At 43.3% G+C, this 19976-nt stretch overlaps 2 protein-coding genes across 2 annotated transcripts; one reads left to right on the top strand and one right to left on the bottom strand.

Moving 5' to 3' along the window:
* The first annotated feature begins 377 nt into the window (after positions 1 to 377).
* LOC143338250 (bone morphogenetic protein 1-like) lies at positions 378 to 13331 on the top strand. Its single transcript, XM_076758511.1, has 20 exons — positions 378 to 652; positions 4332 to 4442; positions 4546 to 4695; positions 4831 to 4948; positions 5066 to 5244; positions 5340 to 5445; positions 6552 to 6676; positions 6870 to 6985; positions 7193 to 7295; positions 7445 to 7561; positions 7880 to 8025; positions 8264 to 8459; positions 8537 to 8662; positions 9498 to 9658; positions 9808 to 9988; positions 10542 to 10667; positions 11138 to 11265; positions 11360 to 11573; positions 11784 to 12034; positions 12136 to 13331. Exons 1-20 carry the CDS (start codon positions 517 to 519, stop codon positions 12268 to 12270), a joined length of 2925 nt encoding a protein of 974 aa, XP_076614626.1. The 5' UTR covers positions 378 to 516; the 3' UTR covers positions 12271 to 13331.
* An 80-nt stretch (positions 13332 to 13411) lies between these two features.
* trim69 (tripartite motif containing 69) lies at positions 13412 to 18439 on the bottom strand. Its single transcript, XM_076758501.1, has 6 exons — positions 17377 to 18439; positions 16744 to 16839; positions 16153 to 16386; positions 15289 to 15311; positions 15079 to 15194; positions 13412 to 14954 (listed from the first exon to the last, which is right to left on the bottom strand). Exons 1-6 carry the CDS (start codon positions 18016 to 18018, stop codon positions 14410 to 14412), a joined length of 1656 nt encoding a protein of 551 aa, XP_076614616.1. The 5' UTR covers positions 18019 to 18439; the 3' UTR covers positions 13412 to 14409.
* Between the last annotated feature and the right edge of the window lie 1537 nt (positions 18440 to 19976).

The following is a 19976-nucleotide window of genomic DNA, read 5'->3' as shown; positions in this document are numbered from 1 at the left end:
GCAGGCAAACTGTCTTGATAAAGAGCCCGGGGTCTCTGCTGGAATAAGAAGCAGCATCTATCCGAATCATCTGCTGGAATTTTAAAATGCACGTCATAGTGAGCAATAAATTGTTTCATTGTGCGAAGTGATGCTGATAATTTTGCTCCAAAATCGTTCTCTATAGTCTCACTGAAGATGACAACAGGAACATTAAATGAGCTTTTAATGCTGACTTGGCGCATTTTGGAAACGTGTGTCAGCCCTCTGGCTGCAGGTGAAACACCTCTCTGGCTTCAGACGCATGGATGTGTGTTCTGCTGTGAACTGTGTGAGCTCTGCCGTCGCTCCTGTATGTCAGCGGATCGCAGCAGCACAATGGAGACGTGAGAAAACAGCGCTGTCTTTCATAAAATCAACACCGCCGCTGTCGAGGAACAACTTTTTTTTTTTTCTTTCTTTTCTCTCGCTCCTTTCTCTTCCTTCAATACCCGACGCGCGTTAACTTTCCTCCCGCTGGATTTCTGATCAGGAGTCATGGATGTCGCTCCTGTATTTCTGCTCCTGCTGTGCGTCTGTCTGCGCGTTTCTCTGGAGGCTGATTGGGAGTTTGAGGACACTAATTTTTCCTACCTCGATGATGCAATCGACTACAAGGATCCCTGTAAAGCCGGTACGGTGCGTTTTACCTGCTCTGCGAATTTATTGATCTTTCGCATTTCCGGTTGGCCCATATATAATATCTTTTTTTAATACCCATAGGCCCTAATGACTGTGAGCTAGGCGCATATGTTAAATGTAGATCTATATGTAAAGCCAGTTGCCAATTTTGGACTAAATGCAGGCTCATGCAAATATTTACATGCAAAACATGCAAAAATAAATCTAGAAATAAATAAATAAAAATATATTATTTGTGACTGGTACAAAAATATCAAATGATTGAAACCTCATTTTAACCCACTCAAGCAGTTAAAAGAATAACCAGAGGTGGAGGAAGCTGTTACTTAAGTAATGATGCCACACTATAAAAACTCCTGTATTCATGGGCTTACTTACATAACTAGTAAGCAATATGTCTGTATGTGTTTTCTACAGCATTTTTTCTATGCAAAATCCTGATCTTCAAATTAACTATTAACAAAAGCTCTGAAATAAATGCAGTGGTGTCCAAGTATTAAGTAGCATAAAATGGAAATACACAAGCAAAGTACAAGAAGTTCATAACTGTACTTAAATACAAGTATATATGTAGTGATATTCCACTGCTGGGTATAAGTTAAAGGGATCATCGGTATGTTTAAAGTAGGTCATTCACTTTGTTCCTTTCCACAGCTGAAAACAGCCAACCAGTCATTTTAATGTAAAATGTAGATGAGCTGCTGTTCGACTGTTTCTAAGTCTTTCAGCGAAGCCCTGCAGAGCAGCATGATAACCTGCAGACACTGTTCACGTTTCGTTCACACAGCAGTTGATAAAAGATCAGAACAATGCAGAGCAGCTCCAGCTGAAACAGACCGAGGACATGCAGGGAGCAAAATCAATACTTTCATAGTCAAACTCCCCTTCATATGTTTCTGTATTTGAAGGAGACGTTGTACTTAGTTGCTCTTTTCTTGTGGGGAATCTGTTTGATCTCAGTTTACATAATGAAGTAATGAAACAAATACATTGTAGCCATGGTTAAGACAAATCACCATTATTCAACAGCTCACAAGTAATGTTCAAGTTTTTGGCCGTGCTGGAAGATGCATGAATACCACACTATAAAAATACTATAGACTATACAAGTAAAAGCCTCCCATTTATAATCTTAAGTACAAATATATCAGCAGCAAAATGTAAAAGTAAAAGTACTCATGATGCACGGCCACATTAATAATAGAGATGCAGATATACAGGATGCTGATGATGTTTTCATACACTATGAGTTAAATGACAAATGTAAATGATTTGGCTTGAAGCTGCCAGTGTGTATACACCTTGTTTTTTTTTTGTTTCCCCCCCATCATCGAACATGCCAAACAATTACTTTGGTTACTAGGAGGCCTCCAGCTGGTTGGGGTCCCTTTTTCACTTGTGACTTCTGGAACTTCCAAAACACACCACTCTTGGCTCAGGGAGTTGCCTGGAGACTGGAGGTCATTGAGGCCGAGCCAGCGCAGTCCTCGGCTGGATGCCGGTGAAATCCCTCTGGCTTCAGGGCATGGGGTGCACACCGCAGGGGTGACAGTCATTTACAGTCACCCTTTGCATGAGTGAATTCACTTCAAAGGCTGACGCAGAGCCCGCTATGTCTTTTCATTTGGACTTTCAAAGGTTGTTACATCACACGGCTAAATGAGCTATTTAATGGGAAAGACTGTAGTGAGCTGTTCTGCTGCACTAGGTGATTTAAACAGGAGGTATGGCCATAATAATGGAAACAAAATGTTAATCCCGCAGAGAGTGGAAACATGGACCAAATGTGTGTGTGTGATGTCACCTATGAGTTTCAGAGAGGATGTGGTTTAACATAGTGTCATCTTACTGGAGCCAGAAAATCTTAATTTGGGCATCAGGACGAAGCTGAGACGTCATTCAAGCTGAGACAATGAAATAAACTTTGTATTTCAAGGTTTTCCACTCAGTTTGTTGGAGCCGTCGACCGAACATTAGTCCAATTTTCTATGACAGACAATCATTCCTGCTTTTGGCATGTTTGATTTGTTGTAATTGCTGATGATTGCCCCTCTTTTTCTCCAAAATTTGAGCTGTTAAGGTTGAATTATCTTAAAGGAGCCATACTTTTCCTCCATATTTAGGAGTTAGAAATCTTCCACACTTTCACTGCTTTTATCATCCAGTTTGTGAGCTACACCGCTTGACTACGTAAGAAGACATTAAATCCTGCAGTAATCAGTAGTGGGACAAGTATTCAGACTGCAGAACGACCCCTTGCAGAGTAGTTTCTATTTACATACGAACAGTTTTCAGTGGAAACATATCATAACAATGCAAACATAGTTTTAGACTCAGTTAGTGATTATGAGCAATTTTAATCATAAACAACCAAAATTAGTCACTGAAGGTTTTGATTTACACGTGTGAAGAGTTTTGTCAGATTTACTCATTGTTACTCATCATGACTTTTTTTTTTTTTTTTTTTACTATCAGTAATAAGTCTTTTTATTTGGAAGGGTGACACAGCAAAGCAGTGGTTAATGATACAATGAAATGAATGATGACTGTTTGAATCTGTGTGAGTCACTTTCTAGGTGACCAGGATTGTTTGTGGTCAGTCAGTTTGTGTGTCAAAGGGCGAAATCAGTTCATGATTCTGTTGCCATCATTCTCTCTCCACACTTTGCATTTTATCCGGCTGCAGGAAACGTCTTTGGAGACCTTGTCCAATAGATCAGATTGTTTAGGAACTCCAACACAAAGCAAACGTACAGTAATCCTGTCGTGCTCCGTGGATGACCACTGTACAGATCCACTTCCAGTTGGTCACAAGTGATTCATATTAGAAGACAATTCATTTCCTCTCATAATAATTTGATATGTAGAGAAATACTGCATGTTTAGTCTGTATGGTAAACCTACTGTAAAGATGCATTACTTCACTTTTTGAGGAATGTAATAGTGTAGACTTGACGCAGTTGCTGAACATTTAAGAGCATGTTGCTGCAGCAAATATGCAAAAGAAAAAAGGAAATTTTGAGAGGATCACATCCCTGCTATTTGACCCAGGTGACGACTTCAACAGGTGTGTAGACATGGGGAAACTATGAAGAGATCATCTACAGTATAGGTCATGTGTCATGTGGTGTGAAGCTCCTGTGACAATGGTTCTGTAAAAAAAGGCTGATTTGTGCTGTAGGTTGCTGTTTGAGTAGCTATTCAGCAACAATGCAAAGTCCAGCACAGTGAGATCACGATGCTGTGAAGTATTCAATCCACATCCTCATTCTTTAGAAGGACACAGGAGCTGGACAGTATGGGTCAGTTTGTGTGTGGTGAGGAGTGTATTCAGGAGGTGTGTTTGCTGATCAAACTCACACATGGAGTCCTGTTCAGGCCTCTTTTCAGGACAGATGTCCACTTGCAATATTATAAAGCATTCGGTTAGTTTGGGCTCCCATTTATTGGAGAAACATTGACTGAAATTCAAAGCTAATGATTTAAATATCAGTTCAAACTTTCTCTGTTTGGAACCAGTTTATTAACGCACTGCTCAAACAACATAGCACTTTGTATACTGAAGGCACCTGGTGATCTTTGATATCCATTTTGACATTATTGTTTTATTTTTAGCATAATCACATCTTTATGAACAGTATGTATGGTCTGTGTTCATCTGTTTGACCCAGCTGCCTTTTTGGGAGATATTGCTCTTGATGAAGATGACCTCCGTATGTTCAGAGACGCCCACAGCAGCGATGGCCCACAGCACACCGTCCAGACCAACCACACAGACTCAGGTATCGAAGCAGGATTACGCTAATTATAGTCTGTGAATAATTCCAACTTAGTTCAGATAAGGAGTGAGAGTCAATGCAGATTTACAATGTTAACACTTTACAGTTAACAGCTCTACTTCCAATGAGAGTGTCAGGAGTAAGAGAGATGCAGGCAGACGGCGTCTTCATCGCCGGAGGAGAGCAGCCACCTCCAGACCTGAGCGAGTGTGGCCGGATGGGATCATCCCGTATGTGATCAGTGGGAATTTCAGTGGTGAGTTCTGAGTGAAAACAATAAGTCTCTCATGTGTTCTTATAGGGGTGTTGTATGCTTGATACCAGCGAGCACGCACTCCTTACCATGTACAGTTCTGACACGCTGAAGCTGTCAAACTTTAATTCCCCTCAGGCAGCCAGCGAGCCATTTTCCGTCAGGCGATGCGTCACTGGGAGAAACACACTTGTGTAACATTCACCGAGAGGACGACTGAAGAGAGCTACATTGTTTTCACCTACCGACCTTGTGGGTGAGTTGGATGCTCGTTTTCCATTTTCAATTACCATTATTCATTCATTATTCATCAACCCATGTTTGTTCTGCTGGTGCTTCAGGATGTGGACCTAAACAGTGTCGCCCCCTGCAGGTGTTGCTCCTACGTGGGGAGGAGAGGTGGCGGCCCTCAGGCCATCTCTATAGGAAAGAACTGCGATAAGTTTGGCATTGTGGTGCATGAACTCGGCCACGTGATCGGCTTCTGGCATGAACACACACGTCCGGATCGTGACGAGCATGTAAGCATCATCAGAGACAACATCCAACCAGGTACTGTTAGCTTCAGGTGTGCTGGCGTTGAAAAATGTGAAAACACGTGTGCCCCAGATGTGCATTCAGTCCACTGACTGTCTGTGTATGACTAGGACAGGAGTATAACTTCCTGAAGATGGAGCCAGGCGAGGTCGACTCACTTGGGGAGGTATACGACTTTGGCAGCATCATGCATTATGCAAGGAACACATTTTCCAGGTTGGCATGTGATGATTCTTTATGTTCACGTTTTCCTTCCTAACGTTAGTTTTGTCTTAAAGGTACTGCAACGATTTCAACATTTTTATTTTTCTGGTGAAAGTTTCCTTTGTGTACACACTTTGTTTTCAGCTGTTCCCTGGTTCACATTAACAGGCCATTAAACAGCTCCACTGGGACTGTTATTGGGTAAATGCCTTGCTTAAGAGCCTAATTGTTGAGCATTTGGTGATTCACTCTGTCCTCCCCGCCTGTATATTTGAATTGGCAACAATGAGTGCTCCAGCTTGCTTCTCTAACCAAACCATCATCACCACTATGTTGATTGTGACCTTATTCAATGAATGAACTCCTTCACATTTCTGAAACTTTCATTTTGAAATGAACATATATTCCACTGAGACAAGCAAATATCCCAAACTGCCACTAAAATCGTGCTGCATTATCAGCTGAGCTACTACTCTGACCTGCTGTTTGTTCCTTTGTTCAGCTCTGCTAAACAAGCTCCATAGGAAACCTCAGGGGATTTGATCCTTTATTGTCATAGAAATGGTTTCACAGTAGTCTTCTTTTCATTTCTGTCTCGTGCATGTTGTTGCCCCGTTGCTTTTCTCTGTGCTTTGGTTTTTTACCTCCATCGCCGCTTTGCTGGTCTGGGTCATGGAGGCAAGCCAAGCTAAATAAAGGCCTGGCAGTTCAGGCTTTGTTGAACAATTTGGGCTGGAGTGGCCTTTTTCTCTGGCATTCAGGAGCGGGCTCCACTGAGCCGGCTGGCACCGTCGAAAGGCCCCATTCAGAGCACTCTGTTTGCACATGCCTGTCATTCATGGGTGCATCACCATGGGAACTGTGCAAGAGCGAGCTCCAAACCCAGCGAGAGATTATCAGAATCAATAAAGTATCAAGGTGTTGAACAGGAGTCGGATTAAAAAAAAAAAGCAATCTAATCTGTCTCTCTGTGTGAACTTTTGAAAACCGCTTTGTCCTGCACATCAGCGTGGTGAGAAGATGTTTTCCTCATCAGGCTGCTATTGATTTTTGAATCACTAGACGCTCCAGTCTACTCTGACAGTGAACTGTTCGTGTTTGTGGTTTGTCGTAAACAGAGGCATCTTCTTAGACACAATCTTGCCCCGTTATGACATCAACGGAGTCAGGCCACCTATCGGACAGAGGACCAGGCTTAGCAAAGGGGACATTGCACAAGCCCGCAAACTCTACAAGTGTGCACGTAAGATGTGTAGAGAACATTACCACCTCATGATCGTATCCATGACAAGAAATCACAGCTTGATTTTAGACTTTCAGCTTTTTCTAAAGCTAAACAAAATAAGAAAAGAGTTTAGAACCTCATCTGTTCTTCATTCTGGGATCTCTGGTCTGCTGTAGTGTAACGATGTGTCTGTCTTGGTGTGTTGTCAAAGGGTGTGGAGACAACCTGCAGGAGAGTGCTGGAAACTTCTCCTCTCCTGGTTTTCCGAACGGCTACTCGGCATATGCTCACTGTGTCTGGAGGATTTCCGTCACTCCTGGAGAGAAGGTGAATCATGACGCATTCATCCAAAAGGGGCTCGACAATTAACCAAACTGATCAAGTTACTGACTGAATGCCAGCATTTACTCATATCAATACAATGTCAATTCTGCAATTACATATCAGCAGTGAATTACAAAAGGACATATCAGGCACAGACGTGTTAAAACATGTGGAATTTTGTGTCCTCCGTCTGTGTCTTGTGTCTCTTAGATTGTTCTGAATTTCACCTCCATGGACCTCTTCAGGAGTCACTTGTGTTGGTACGACCACGTGGAGGTCCGAGACGGGTTCTGGAGAAAAGCCCCTCTGAAAGGTCGCCAACTCCTCACTCTCCACTGAGTATCACCCAGAAACCTGTCATTAATTTCATACAGTAACATACCTGTGTTATGGTGTCAGCACTGAGCGCTGGGAGGAAGTTACTGACAGACAGTGCCAATATTTATTCATGTGCTTTGGCAGGCCGTTTTTGTGGAGACACACTTCCAGATCCGATCATCTCCACTGACAGTCAGCTGTGGATTGAATTCAGAAGCAGCAGCAGCTGGGTGGGCAAAGGCTTTTCAGCAGTCTATGAAGGTACTGAATCTGAACTATTAATGTGTAGGATTTAGTGACATCTAGTGGTGAGGTTGCAGATTGCCCTCGCCTCACCATCCCCCACAGTGTATGTTTGTTCAAAGCTACTGTACCTGCTCCCTCTGTAGATATGACAAGCTCATTCTCAGGTAACTAAAACACAACCATTCTTATTTTCAGGTGATTATACACCAATGAAAACATTGATATGAATATTCCAATCACCAACACCTCACTTTTGCAGTAGGTTTTCCATTTCTTTCCGGTGTATAATGTGGACAACTGAAGGCAGAATCTCACTTCTCGCCTCCTGTGCAGCCACCTGCGGGGGAGAGGTGAAGCGGGACAGCGGCCAGATCCAGTCCCCCAATTATCCCGATGACTACCATTCCAACAAAGTGTGTGTGTGGAAAATCACAGTAACCGAGGGTTTCAGTGTTGGCCTCTCCTTTCAGTCGTTTGAGGTAAAATCACCTTGATTTTTATCGGTTACGTTTTAGGAAAAACAAAAAGATATCTGTGGGAAAACAGGCCAACCAAGGAGAGTGCTTCACAAAGCTGTCACAGGCTGCAGCTGGCCAAAGTTAAATATGTTTAACCGTATTTGTATTTTATTTCACTGTGAAGGAACCATCACAGACCTCACTATCATCTGCTGGAATGCCTCTTTGCAAACTTTACTGTCCTTTGCTTCGATTGCAGATTGAGAGACATGACAGCTGTGCCTACGACTACGTGGAGGTGAGGGAGGGGATCTCGGAGAGCAGCCCGCTGCTCGGCCATTTCTGCGGATATGAGAAACCAGACGACGTCAAGAGCAGCTCCAACCAGCTCTGGCTGAAGTTTGTGTCTGATGGATCGGTCAACAAAGCTGGGTTTGCAGCCAACTTTTTCAAAGGTCAGGAAGTCTCTTCAGGTGCACATCACCAGCAGTTAAAATACTGCAACTAATTCTGCCCATTTGTCATATGGCAGAGATGGACGAGTGCTCCAGACCTGACAACGGTCACTGTGAGCAGCGCTGCATGAACACGCTGGGCAGCTACAGATGTGCCTGTGATCCTGGATATGAGCTGGCAGCTGACAGACGCAGCTGTGAGAGTGAGTGTGCAGCACTAACACACTAACACAACACTGACACCCAACATTAGAGTGACACTACTTCAAAGTATGACTGCAGACTAGTTCAGCCAGTCAGCTGTAGTCTGCTTATAAGACTACAGCCTGCAACCTGTTAGCTTAGCATAGCTTAAAGACTGGAAAGAACTAGCCTGGCTCTTGTCTAAACATAATAAAATCCACCAATCAGCATTTGTTTCCTCGTTTCCAGTCCATATGATAAGCTAAGCTAACTGCCTACTAGCTTTCGCTTCAATATTTGGCCTACAGACATGAGAGTGGTATCAATCTTCTCACTAACCCTCTGCCAGAAGGCGTATCCCCATTGTCAGAGTATGATGTCACATATCAACATATTCCACATCCACGTAATCCATTCAATGTGAGTTGGCCTGCTGGTTTCTCTACCACAAGAGGGCAGCGCTCACTTGCTGCAGCTTCTTTTTGAGCCTCGACAGTCAGCAGGACAGCACTGATTTGATTAATCTGAACAGTATAAATAGGAATTACATTTTCCTTCACAACAGTTGGGTCTATTTTTTTGAATTTATAGAATTAAATAAATCATTTTATTCTCATTACTGATTTATTACAGCACCACATTTTCCTATGACATCAATTATGCTTGGTTATCAGTTCATTTCTTGACATAACAGCATTGTCAATCCAGAGGTCGTCATTGTCTGCAGTTAAATCATGAAAGAATAAGAAAAAAAAATGCAGAAGTTTGCACAAACGGGTTACGTAATTTATGTTTTGCAAGTGTTTTTCTCTCACACTTGTACCACTAAAAATCAGTGCTCTCCCCCACCAGCAGCTGCCTGTGGTGGGTTCATCACCAAGCTGAATGGCTCCCTCACCACCCCCGGGTGGCCCAAAGAATACCCTCCCAACAAGAACTGCGTGTGGCAGCTGGTGGCGCCCATTCAGTATCGCATCACGCTGGTGTTTGACGTGTTCGAGACCGAAGGAAACGATGTAAGTTAATGACACTAAGGTTTCTCTGTCCATAGCTGATACATCACTGCTCATCTGCAGGTTTTATCAGACAGCTAAAATCATGACAGTTTCACAGGCCAATTCTTTGTCCTTTGTAGTGAGTAAAATTTTCTAGTGTTAACCATCAGGTGTGTAAGTATGATTACGTGGAGGTGCGCAGCGGCTTAAGTTCAGACTCAAAGCTTCATGGGAAGTTCTGTGGAACGGAGAAACCCGACGTCATCACCTCCCAACACAACAACATGAGGATTGAGTTCAAGTCTGACAACACCGTCTCCAAGAAGGGCTTCAAGGCTCACTTCTTCTCTGGTAAGTCATGAAGAGTGGAGAATTTGGGAAGTATGGAGGAAGGAAATGTTTTGGCGGTATTATGTAATGTCCAGATCTGGAACAGTAAGAAGGAAAACCATCACCCCAGTCGAAGAACAATACAGGCAGCTGTCTTCGGTTAAGGCTGTGTAAACTTTTGTCTAATTTCGTACTTTATTGCACCTAAAAAATGATGATAGCCCATCCAATCCACATCAAAAATCTCATCTGTGTCTTGCTTTTAATTTGTATTTATTCACTGGTGACAGCATGGAAGCACATCCACATTAATGGGACTATATGTGGACATGCATTGTGGATATATTTTACAAGCCTTCATTTTGTTGTGTGGACCAGGAGGACTGATAATTACTACCGTTAGACTTAGCCAGGAGATGTGTTGCTGAGAGGTGATGCAGGTTTGTGGGTCTCCACAGTGTTTCTTACAGAACACCTCTGTCCTAAAACGTCATCTCAATATGTTCTGCAAGTTTTCTGTAGACATATTCACACGCCATGCAAAGCAGTTTTGAAGTGTTGTTCTTTTCTACAGATATAGATGAGTGCTCCAAAGAAAACGGAGGCTGCCAGCATGAGTGTGTGAACACCTTCGGGAGCTACAGCTGCCAGTGCCGCAGCGGCTTCATGCTGCATGATAACAAGCATGACTGCAAGGAAGGTACAGTGTGTGTGTTCCTGCTCGCCACTTGATTCAAAGGGTCAGTTCAAACACATTACAAAGAGTCTGGATAAGATTCATTATTCTTATTCAAGTGTTTGATTGTTCGCCTTTTGAGTTGATTGCCCAGACCTCACTTAATGAGAATCCTCTCACACCTGCTGAGACCATTTGAGGCTGGATATTAAGCCATGAGGGGACAGAGGGCCTCACTGTGGATGGTTTTAATGGCACTTATAGACACTTTGTCCTGAATAAAACTGCTCACATGTGGAAAAGTTGCAGTACAGGATGTTCGAGCACGGAAAGATTTAGTTTTGCTTTCATTTTCCTTTACTTTTGAAGGATGCCTAGTCAAAGGAAAATAACAAAGAAGTCCCTTGTGTTGAAGAAGAGGAAATGATGTGACCCCTCAGGGATGCAGCTTTTCATTGTTTTGCTCTGACATGTTGTGCTGCTCTGTTTTTCAGCGGGCTGTGATCATGCTATAAACAGTGTGTCGGGCACAATAAGCAGCCCCAACTGGCCTGACAGATATCCCAGCAAGAAGGCCTGCACCTGGTCTCTGTCCATGACCCCGGGCCATCGAATCAAACTTGTATGTCAATGGATGTTGGAGTTTTTTTTCATGTCCTGTAATATAAGTCAGAAACTTCCAGAGGTCACTCATAACTCTTTAAAATGACTCTCAGGTTTTCAATGAGATCGACATGGAGGCTCATCTGGAGTGTGCTTACGACCACCTGGAGATCTTCGACGGGCGCGACATGCGCGTCCCAACTCTCGGACGCTTCTGCGGCACCAAAAAGCCCTCTCCAGTCATCTCCAGTGGCAACAAAATGTTCCTGCGCTTTTTCTCAGACAACTCAGTGCAAAAACGAGGCTTTGAGGCTTCATACGGAGCAGGTGGGCAGAGCAACAATAAAGTAACTTTCCTGCCCCCCAAAAAGCCTGTAAAATGAGCAAAATGGTACTTTGGGGAAAGAATAGAATACCAAAAATGTGACATTTCAACCCTGGGTTTGTTGTCTGCCGTGTTTAGAAAGCTGCATTCTTTCCTCACTTTTACGAGTTCCTCTTTTTGACCCCTCTAATTTTGTGGTTGTGAATTCCCAGAATGTGGAGGAAGCCTTAAAGCCGAGGTCAAGACAAAAGATCTTTACTCTCATGCCCAGTTTGGAGATAACAACTACCCAAGCGGCTCCGACTGTCTGTGGGTGGTCTCTGCTGAGAAGGGTTACGGAGTGGAGATCATCTTCCAAGTGTTCGAGATCGAGGAGGAGGCAGACTGCGGATACGATTACGTGGAGCTGTATGACGGCGCTGACATCAAGTCTCCAAGGCTGGGACGATATTGTGGATCTGGGGTAAGGCTAAAAATATCAGTCTTGTGAAGTAAACACTCTTAAAACTAACTCAATCTTTTAAAAAAAACGCCTCTTTGCCTCCTTTTTCTTCTTTCTCTCAGACCCCAGAGGAGGTCTACTCAGCTGGAGACGCCATTGTTTTAAAGTTTCACTCGGACGACAGCATCAATAAAAAAGGCTTTCATGTACGTTACACAAGCACAAAGTTCCAGGACACGTTACATACAAGCAAGTGACTCTCCAAAACTACCCCAAAACCTAAATGGAGGCTTCACCCCTAACATTTGGTGGGACACACCCATTTCCAGACGAGGAGTGAATGCATGGATTGACACCACAAACACCGACTCGCATACTTTACGTTCACATCTGTTAGAAAGGGTGAAGCCATGCAGAAATCTTTAATCTTCCTCATTATAGAGCTATATAGGATGAAAGGCACGGACTAGTTTGCAGTAATTCTTTAGAGTAAATTTAGCCTGTAATGAGCTGATTACGTCATAGCACTGTGTTAAGATATATACTGTATATATTGTGATATAGTTTGCCTTGTTTTTTGTATTTTAATCATAATATCAACTGTGTCACTTTTTACTGTCTTGAGGTTGAGCGTTCAATCACTCCTCATGAATGTGACGCACTTTGTTGTATTACATCGCTGGACAATGGAGGATGAAAACAAGTGAATATGTTGAACAGTTCAAATGTTTTTATTTAATACTTTTTCTGCCTTTAATCTGCTTTATGTTTTTGAGTTCCTTTGCAGTACATTAACACTCCCTCGCAGTATATTTTTAGTTCCTTTGTGACTTTTCCTCACTTTGGTGTTTCTGTGTGTTATATTCTCTTGTAACACACAGCAGTGCAGCAGCACAATAGATGAAATTAGCACCACATTCTTTGATCCATCCAATATCACATCTCAGACTACCTGGTGATCAGTAAGCATTACGCTTTACTGAACAACTTAACACCTGCTGAAAATCTTGATTTTACTTCTTAACTCACTCTAGTGATGCAGAGGTGGACTGTGGAGGGTGTCAGTACACTATGACATCACTGGTGGGCATGGTTACAGGTGATCAGAGGAGCAACTTGAAACTTTAAATCAGGAAGGACAGTGAAATGTTAATTTTCAGTCTGGTGTTAACGGCTTGGATGCCTGGGCTCAAAGAAAGAACAAAGGGAGGAAGGCATCATTAATAACCTCTTGTTAAAGTGCAGTGATTGCACCTGAAGGAGGTGCTTGTGTTGTTCCCCCTGCCTCAGGTGTGATCGTGTGATCGTGTGACAATGACAAATCTTACAGCATGTAATCAAGTGACACAAATGTCCTGTTTATTTATGTGTTGAAATAAGCAAACTTTGGAAAAAAGGTTCAAGAAATGCTTTTATTAAAATGTTACCCATATAATTCTGTGTGATATTGGGCGCCACTTGCATCAGCCCTTGGATCAGCGAGGGTGAACAGTTGGTAGAGTCAAGGCATCGAGCACAACAAACACAAAGTGAAATGAGAACCATTTGTTCGCATGAAAGAGATTATTCGACCCACATTGCTTTTATGTTCTGTGTGACTTATAAGCCTTCTGTTACCAGCTCCAATCAAAGAGTTTAACATCTCCCAAGATCCTTGACTGCAGCAAAAACATGATCGGTCTGATGTCATGACACCATGTAATCAATTAAAACACAATGGACAATATGTGAAAAAAATCACTGTATAGAGAGATAAAGATATATTAATGGATGTATTAAGTGTATCATGCACAAGAAAGATTAATGAATTATTTAAAAAAAAACATAAAACATAATGACATCTCACAACAGTCAGGTAACCAGACAGTTTCACATTCTTCACTGAAGCACAGCTTCTCTGAAATGAAATGTGTGGCAGTAGATCCAGTCTACAAACTGAACAATGTGTTAAACAAAAGATTCCCTGTGGAGTTTTTGTGGGTGGGTTTCCATTGTGTTTCAGGATGAATGTGCAGTCCCACCAATGGCGTTGCACTGGTCCACTGATCAACAGGTGGCGGTAACATGCCAAGATATGCTGGGAAAAATAAGGCTGCAAGCTGATCACAGAGAAACATGACTTCTGTTTGTTTACAAGACAGCTCCACAGGGCCTCTTTAAGATACGCAAGATTTTATTTCTAGGATGGGTAAGGAATTACCTACCCTGCCCTCACCATCCTAAGAAAACAAACTGTCTGATTGGATACATAGTTATAATATCCAATGTACATTTCACAATTACAAATTCACTCTTGTATCCAGTTCTGTACAATAGAAAGTTTAATTTTTTCATGTTTTTTTTTTTCTAAACTTTTTATCCACCTCTTCCCCTTTCAGTTGTATTTTTGTCAGTTTTTAAATCTTTGGTAAGAAAACTTTGAGAGGCTCATTTTCATGCACTTTATCCAGAAAGCCCAAGTTGAAGTAAGGGTACAGTGTCTCCCTGAAGGTCTCCCTGAAGGTGTACAGGTGTGTCATGCTCTCTGCATTGTAAAAGGACACCAGGCCCCTCTTGTAGTCCAGGTATACTCCGATCCTGGCCAGTGGCTCCTCCAGCGACAGCACCTTTGGGGGTGAAGTGCCGGCCATGTACTGTATCCCATAAGAGAGGGACAGAGTCCAGAAGCCGTTGGCTGGGAGGGCTTTGATGACTCCCTTTCTGGGCACGGACTCTCGCGCCACCCCCACAGTCCAGACTGTGCTGCTGTAGACTTCGATCTCCCAGTAATGGCGTCCGTGGGTGAAGCCCTGGCTTCCGAGCAGTGACAGGGCAGCGTTGAACCTGTAGGGGTTGTCCTGCACGGTGTGGTTAAAGGTCTGGTAGCGGACACAGGTGAGGGAGGAGGTCAGGCTGAGCCAAGGATTGGCCGTGCTGGAGTTAAACGTGATGGCTGCTGGAACTTTAAACGAGAAAAATATGAAATAACAAAAGACCAAAGAGATTATTTGATGATCAGTGATGGTTTCTGAATGATTCAGTGTTTGTAGTTTGCATTTGCTAAGGAGAAGTGGGACTTAAAGTACCTGGATAAATGCTTCCTTTCATGGATTTCCACACCCTGTACTGCAGGGGCCCTGCAAACCGACCCTCGCACAGACTGGGCGGTGTAAATGCAGGTTTCTCAAATTTCAGCGAAGGCCTGCCAAAAGAAGCAAAAAGTCAGTACAGGAAAGAGAGAGCATATGAACAAAACCTACGCAGGGTCAAATGGTAAAAACTTTTCCCACACTCACCTCTGGAGGAGGACCTTGATGCTCTGAAACGAGACACATGAATAAACACAGGAAAGGAGAGACAGAGGCTGGTGATTAGTTTTGTTGTATCTCAAAGAAGAGAAAGCTTTTTCCACATTACATCAATGTCTGAGCTCACGCTATCCCACCCTGTGGGATCTCCCTGTGGCTGGGGGAAAGTCCCACAGCCGTGGCCTGAGTGTGGCCCTGTGCCTGCACTAAACTCCTTATCCTCCAGATCAGCGGGTGAGATCACTGGCCTACATCCTGTCTACTCTCACCCCTCCAATCTTTTGTTATTAGAAACGTAGCAACAGTGTTAACTTGTTTCCCAGTGTGTCAAAGTTTACTCTTACAGTCAAACTGAATGTTCAACATGTTCATGGCCTTTAAGAATGGTGCTCAAACTCGGGCTCAGTGAAATCTTGAATGTTGATGTTGCAGCTTATTTAACATTTTGGCACAGGAACTGTCTAAGAATGTGCACATTGAGAGATGTCGTTCACCTTTTTTTATACCTTAATAGGTCTCATCTCGTTTCTCTGTCCTGTTAATACTTTCTCTAGCCAGAGCCGATCTGTCCTCACCTTTTTGACTGCTGCAAATAAGCAACTCTTTTTAATATTCTAAAGCCTTTTCTGCACACAGTCCCATGACAGAAAGATGTAGAAAACGTTCAGCCCAAGTTTTACCTCTTTGCTTCTTGTTTAATGTGATATAAATAGTCTTGGAAACAAATAAGTTTGAAATCAAGAGCTCAGCACTTCTTGCCTTAATCATCCCCACAGCTGACTCATCATGCTCTTAATAACTTCCAGATGGCCTGCATTCATCGTGTATGAAGTTCATATGAGCTGAACTCACCCGGAGCAGAGTGAAGGGGTCCTGCTCCTTCAGCTTTTCCTCTATCTCCTGGACGGCTCTCTGCAGACGAGAGATCTCCACGCAGAGCAGGGCCTTGTGCTCGTCCAATCGGATCAGCTCCCTTCGCTCCTCCGTCTTCAGCTTCACCTGCAGCAGCTTCTCCTCCTGGTACAGAAACTGGTGCAGGTCGCTGAACTGGGCCTCAATGCGCTGCTTCAGGTCAGCGGTGTGCTCCTAAATAGGTGGGGGGTGATTGTCACTGGGAGCTCACCTTTTACATTTCTCAAGAATTACAGTGGTTGCACGACTACAAAGATGGAAGCATAAAATCAATGCAATGTTTTACTCTTTTGTACTGTAGAGCCAAATCTTTATAGGCCAAATTAGGCAGAATACTCCTTCAGTTCAATCTGTGCTGGAAATTAGAGACATTATCACACTGGTTTTGCAAACATATTTTCATTTCTCTCTGTTAAAATCGTATTCTAAGACACTGAATGGGTCAAAATGGACATTCATGGAGGTGCAGGAAATGCAGCAGTGATTGCAGTGTGTGCGTTATGATATGTACCCTGAAGCATTCCCTCTCACCTTGAGCTTTTTAACCTCGTCCTCAGCTTCCCTGTCACACTGCAGTGCCGTGTTGAGCTCGGCTTTCAGAGAATCCATGGAGCTGTTCAGAGACGCCTGATGGGACAGAGACAGCATCACTGCACACTGGCCTGCCTCTCACTTCTAACACAATGTCACATCTACTGTTATTGGCTGTTTTGCAGCAGAAATAATAGACGGATAGGGATTGAAATCTTGTTATACATGAAAAATAGACATGGTAAATCAGCGCTGATGTTTCCTTTAAGTCATCTGCACACATGTATGAAACCAAGGAGGCACAGCAGTGATTAACATGAGACAAACTATGATAAAAGGACCACAGTAAGTACTAGAAAAGGAGCATTTGCACCCACAAAACGGGTCAAAGTTGATGAAGTTTAGAGAAGAAAATCAACTGACAATGACAACTTAGAAAGGAAGCAATACAACTATGTTGCCAGTATTACAAGCAGAGGACAATATAAAGATGCATTCCACCTGAGCTGCATCCTAATGAGTGCAGTTGTTTTTAAATAAAGAGACATCATTAAAACCCAATAATAGATCAATTGTTAGATCTTAACATTCGCCCAAACCTTCTTCTATATTCAGACAGTTAATTAGACTCACCCTGTACTTCTGTTCAGCCTCCTGGACACACACCATGGTATGATTTCTGTGCTCCTGGGAGAGACCACACACCAGACACACCAGCTCCTGGTCCTCCTCGCAGTAAAGCTTCAGCTCCTCTCTGTGTCTGCTGCAGCGTGGGACCGGAGCAGGAACCCTCTCTGTCACCCCAACATCTGGCAGGCAGGGGCCGCTCCCGCTCTCCTCCAGACCCTGACAGTAGCTCTCCACTATGTTGGCGACGATGCGGTTGGGCCTGTAGCTTTGTCCTGGATACACCTTCCTGCACTGAGGGCAGGAACCAGTGCCTCCCTGCCCAGGACCCCGGGGACCGGTCCAGTAGCCCTCAATGCACCCCTGGCAGAAGGTGTGATCACAGGGCAAGGACACCGGCTGCTTGAAAAGATCCAGGCAGATGGAGCAGGTAAGATCTCTGCTGATTCTGTGCGTGTGTGCTGAGCTTTTGGTGACTTTTCCAGCTATGGGAGGCTGTCGCAACTTTTCCATCGCTGTTTGCACAGCAAAGTCTCCTTCCTTTGGTTTCCAACTTTTCTTGTCTGGCTTTATCCCCTGGTTTAGTTTTTCCAAGTTCTGCAGATAAACTGACTGGATTTTCTTCACTTCTTTCTGATTCTTGCTCATTCCTTTGCCTTGATTGTTTTCCTTTGTTCTGACTGTACAGCTGGACCTCTACGTCCTTCCTCTCCTGCTGAGTGTGGCCGCTCTCTTTGGCCTCCAGTCTTCCTGTTGATTGTGGGGAAATGAAAGGGGTGGTGCAGAAGCAGCCACAGCCTCTCACATCTCCAGCAGATAGTGAGGGGATCTCTGCGGGCCCCCCTTTTCCCTCCAGACTAACGTCACATCTTAGTCAGGAAACCGAGGCGGTCCGTGGATAGTCTATCCTTAGTATGTTTGTTTAGTCAAGTCTGGCCGGTAACTGAAAGAAATCCCGTTTTGCAGCTCGTAATCTGCTGCAGAGTAACTACAGAAAAATCTAAATCCGTTTTATGTGACTTTGAGTGCGTGTGTGCCCACGCATGAGTGTGTTTGACAAGAAGTCTGTGAGCACTAACAGATTTCCTGTTTTTTTTTTTTTTTTTTTTAAGGCAACGCTCTCTGCCCAGAAAGTAATCATTGTCGCTGAAGGGTAAACATGATCATTAAGAGATTTACACAAAGAAAGAAAACGTCCTGCAGGAAGAAAGCTCCACAGCGGACAAATACAAATGCTGCAGGCATCCTGTGGCTTTCCTTTTCCCATCTAGTTATTAGAACAGATACGCACAGCTTATTCCCTGGAGGCAGGAACATCTGTTTGGTAAACTGGAGGTTCTGTCATCACACTAGTCGAGAGTTTTTATGTGGCTTTATGCAGAGAAAAAGAGCCCTGACAAATCACCATGATATAATGGCTGTAGACTCTGATATAAATATTACAGGGTTTTACATCAGGCTAATCACACTGTATCGCAGTAAACTCAACACAGACACCCTGTGATTATCCACTGGAACATAATCACAGGTCAGGAGAGTGAACCTAGGATTATCTTAATCTAAAAATTAATGTGTGAGAGAGAGAGTGATATACAGAGAGAGCACACTTAACTTCCTGTCTGGTGTGTGGAGTCTATTCAGACGGTTTGAGTTCCTTGTTGAGAACTTGTATCCATGAAAAGCCTGAAACAGCCAGCAGGCCAGCAGCTGTCTGTAGTATGTTATGGACAATAGTGACATCTGGTGTCCAAACTGAAAATGAAACAAAGAAAGAATGAATTGTTATACAGTGTAATACAGAGTGAGAATCTTAAAATATTTGGTATTTATATTTTTATTCATCCAAAGTAAAACACAGAATTGTTGCCTGAAAAATTAAACCAGCCATACAGACAAACCTGAGGAAAGTCTCTCCCTGTGGTTTAGAATGGACAACCAGGACTGCAGATGTGCTGCAGCTGTGCCTCAGGAGCCCCATGAATAAGAGTGAACTCTGAACTCAGCCGCTGTCTGTGGTGCTGAACGTGTCTGAACAGGTATGGAGCCCTGTGGAGCAGCACGTGTTCCACAACCACAAAACATTTTACACACACATGTTTAGTTGTTTCCAAATACACATGAAGTTTTCACTCGTTAGTGACAGTATGTGATCAGTCCTCAGGTCAGTGATTCTGCAGCCTCTTCATTGTGTTACATGCATGCAAACGTGTACATACTTCTAGCATGTGAAACTATTACATATTACATAAGATGAGCACATGTCAAGTTCTGCTCAGTATGATTTCACCCAATCCAATCAGCCGACAATAAATGAGGTCTGATGTGGTGTGTGTGTTGCATTAATAATATAGGCAAGAAGGAAGGCATTATGATATGAAACTGTTATCTGCGGTATTCCACATTCACTGAGGTTTTAGTGGAAATTAAGTTAAGTGGTGGCACACAGAGTAATTAACTTGTAACCTTCAGCAGGCCGTAATAAAAACGTCCATCACAGCGTCTTCAGAGCTGCACATGCATAATTAACACAGAGGGCGGATTAGGATTGTTGGGTTAATTAAACTGTTGAAATTCTTTGCCATTATGATTCCTGTAAGCCTCTTGGG

The sequence above is a fragment of the Chaetodon auriga genome, chromosome 19 (assembly GCF_051107435.1).
Source record: "Chaetodon auriga isolate fChaAug3 chromosome 19, fChaAug3.hap1, whole genome shotgun sequence".
Classification (NCBI taxonomy): domain Eukaryota; kingdom Metazoa; phylum Chordata; class Actinopteri; order Chaetodontiformes; family Chaetodontidae; genus Chaetodon; species Chaetodon auriga.
Note: the sequence above shows the minus strand (reverse complement) of the source record. Positions and strands in the feature narration are given on the sequence as shown.

What these genes read in the sequence shown, in the direction of transcription:
- LOC143338250 (XM_076758511.1), top strand. Translation starts at nt 517, where the DNA reads ATGGATGTCGCTCCTGTATTTCTGCTCCTGCTGTGCGTCTGTCTGCGC. An exon ending in CAAGGATCCCTGTAAAGCCG is followed by an intron (nt 653 to 4,331) that starts GTACGGTGCGTT and finishes TGTTTGACCCAG; the next exon opens with CTGCCTTTTTGGGAGATATT. An exon ending in TGAGGCTTCATACGGAGCAG is followed by an intron (nt 11,574 to 11,783) that starts GTGGGCAGAGCA and finishes GTGAATTCCCAG; the next exon opens with AATGTGGAGGAAGCCTTAAA.
- trim69 (XM_076758501.1), bottom strand. Translation starts at nt 18,018, where the DNA reads ATGAGCAAGAATCAGAAAGAAGTGAAGAAAATCCAGTCAGTTTATCTG. An exon ending in ATCAAGGTCCTCCTCCAGAG is followed by an intron (nt 15,195 to 15,288) that starts GTGAGTGTGGGA and finishes TTCTTTTGGCAG; the next exon opens with GCCTTCGCTGAAATTTGAGA. An exon ending in GAAAGGAAGCATTTATCCAG is followed by an intron (nt 14,955 to 15,078) that starts GTACTTTAAGTC and finishes TCTCGTTTAAAG; the next exon opens with TTCCAGCAGCCATCACGTTT.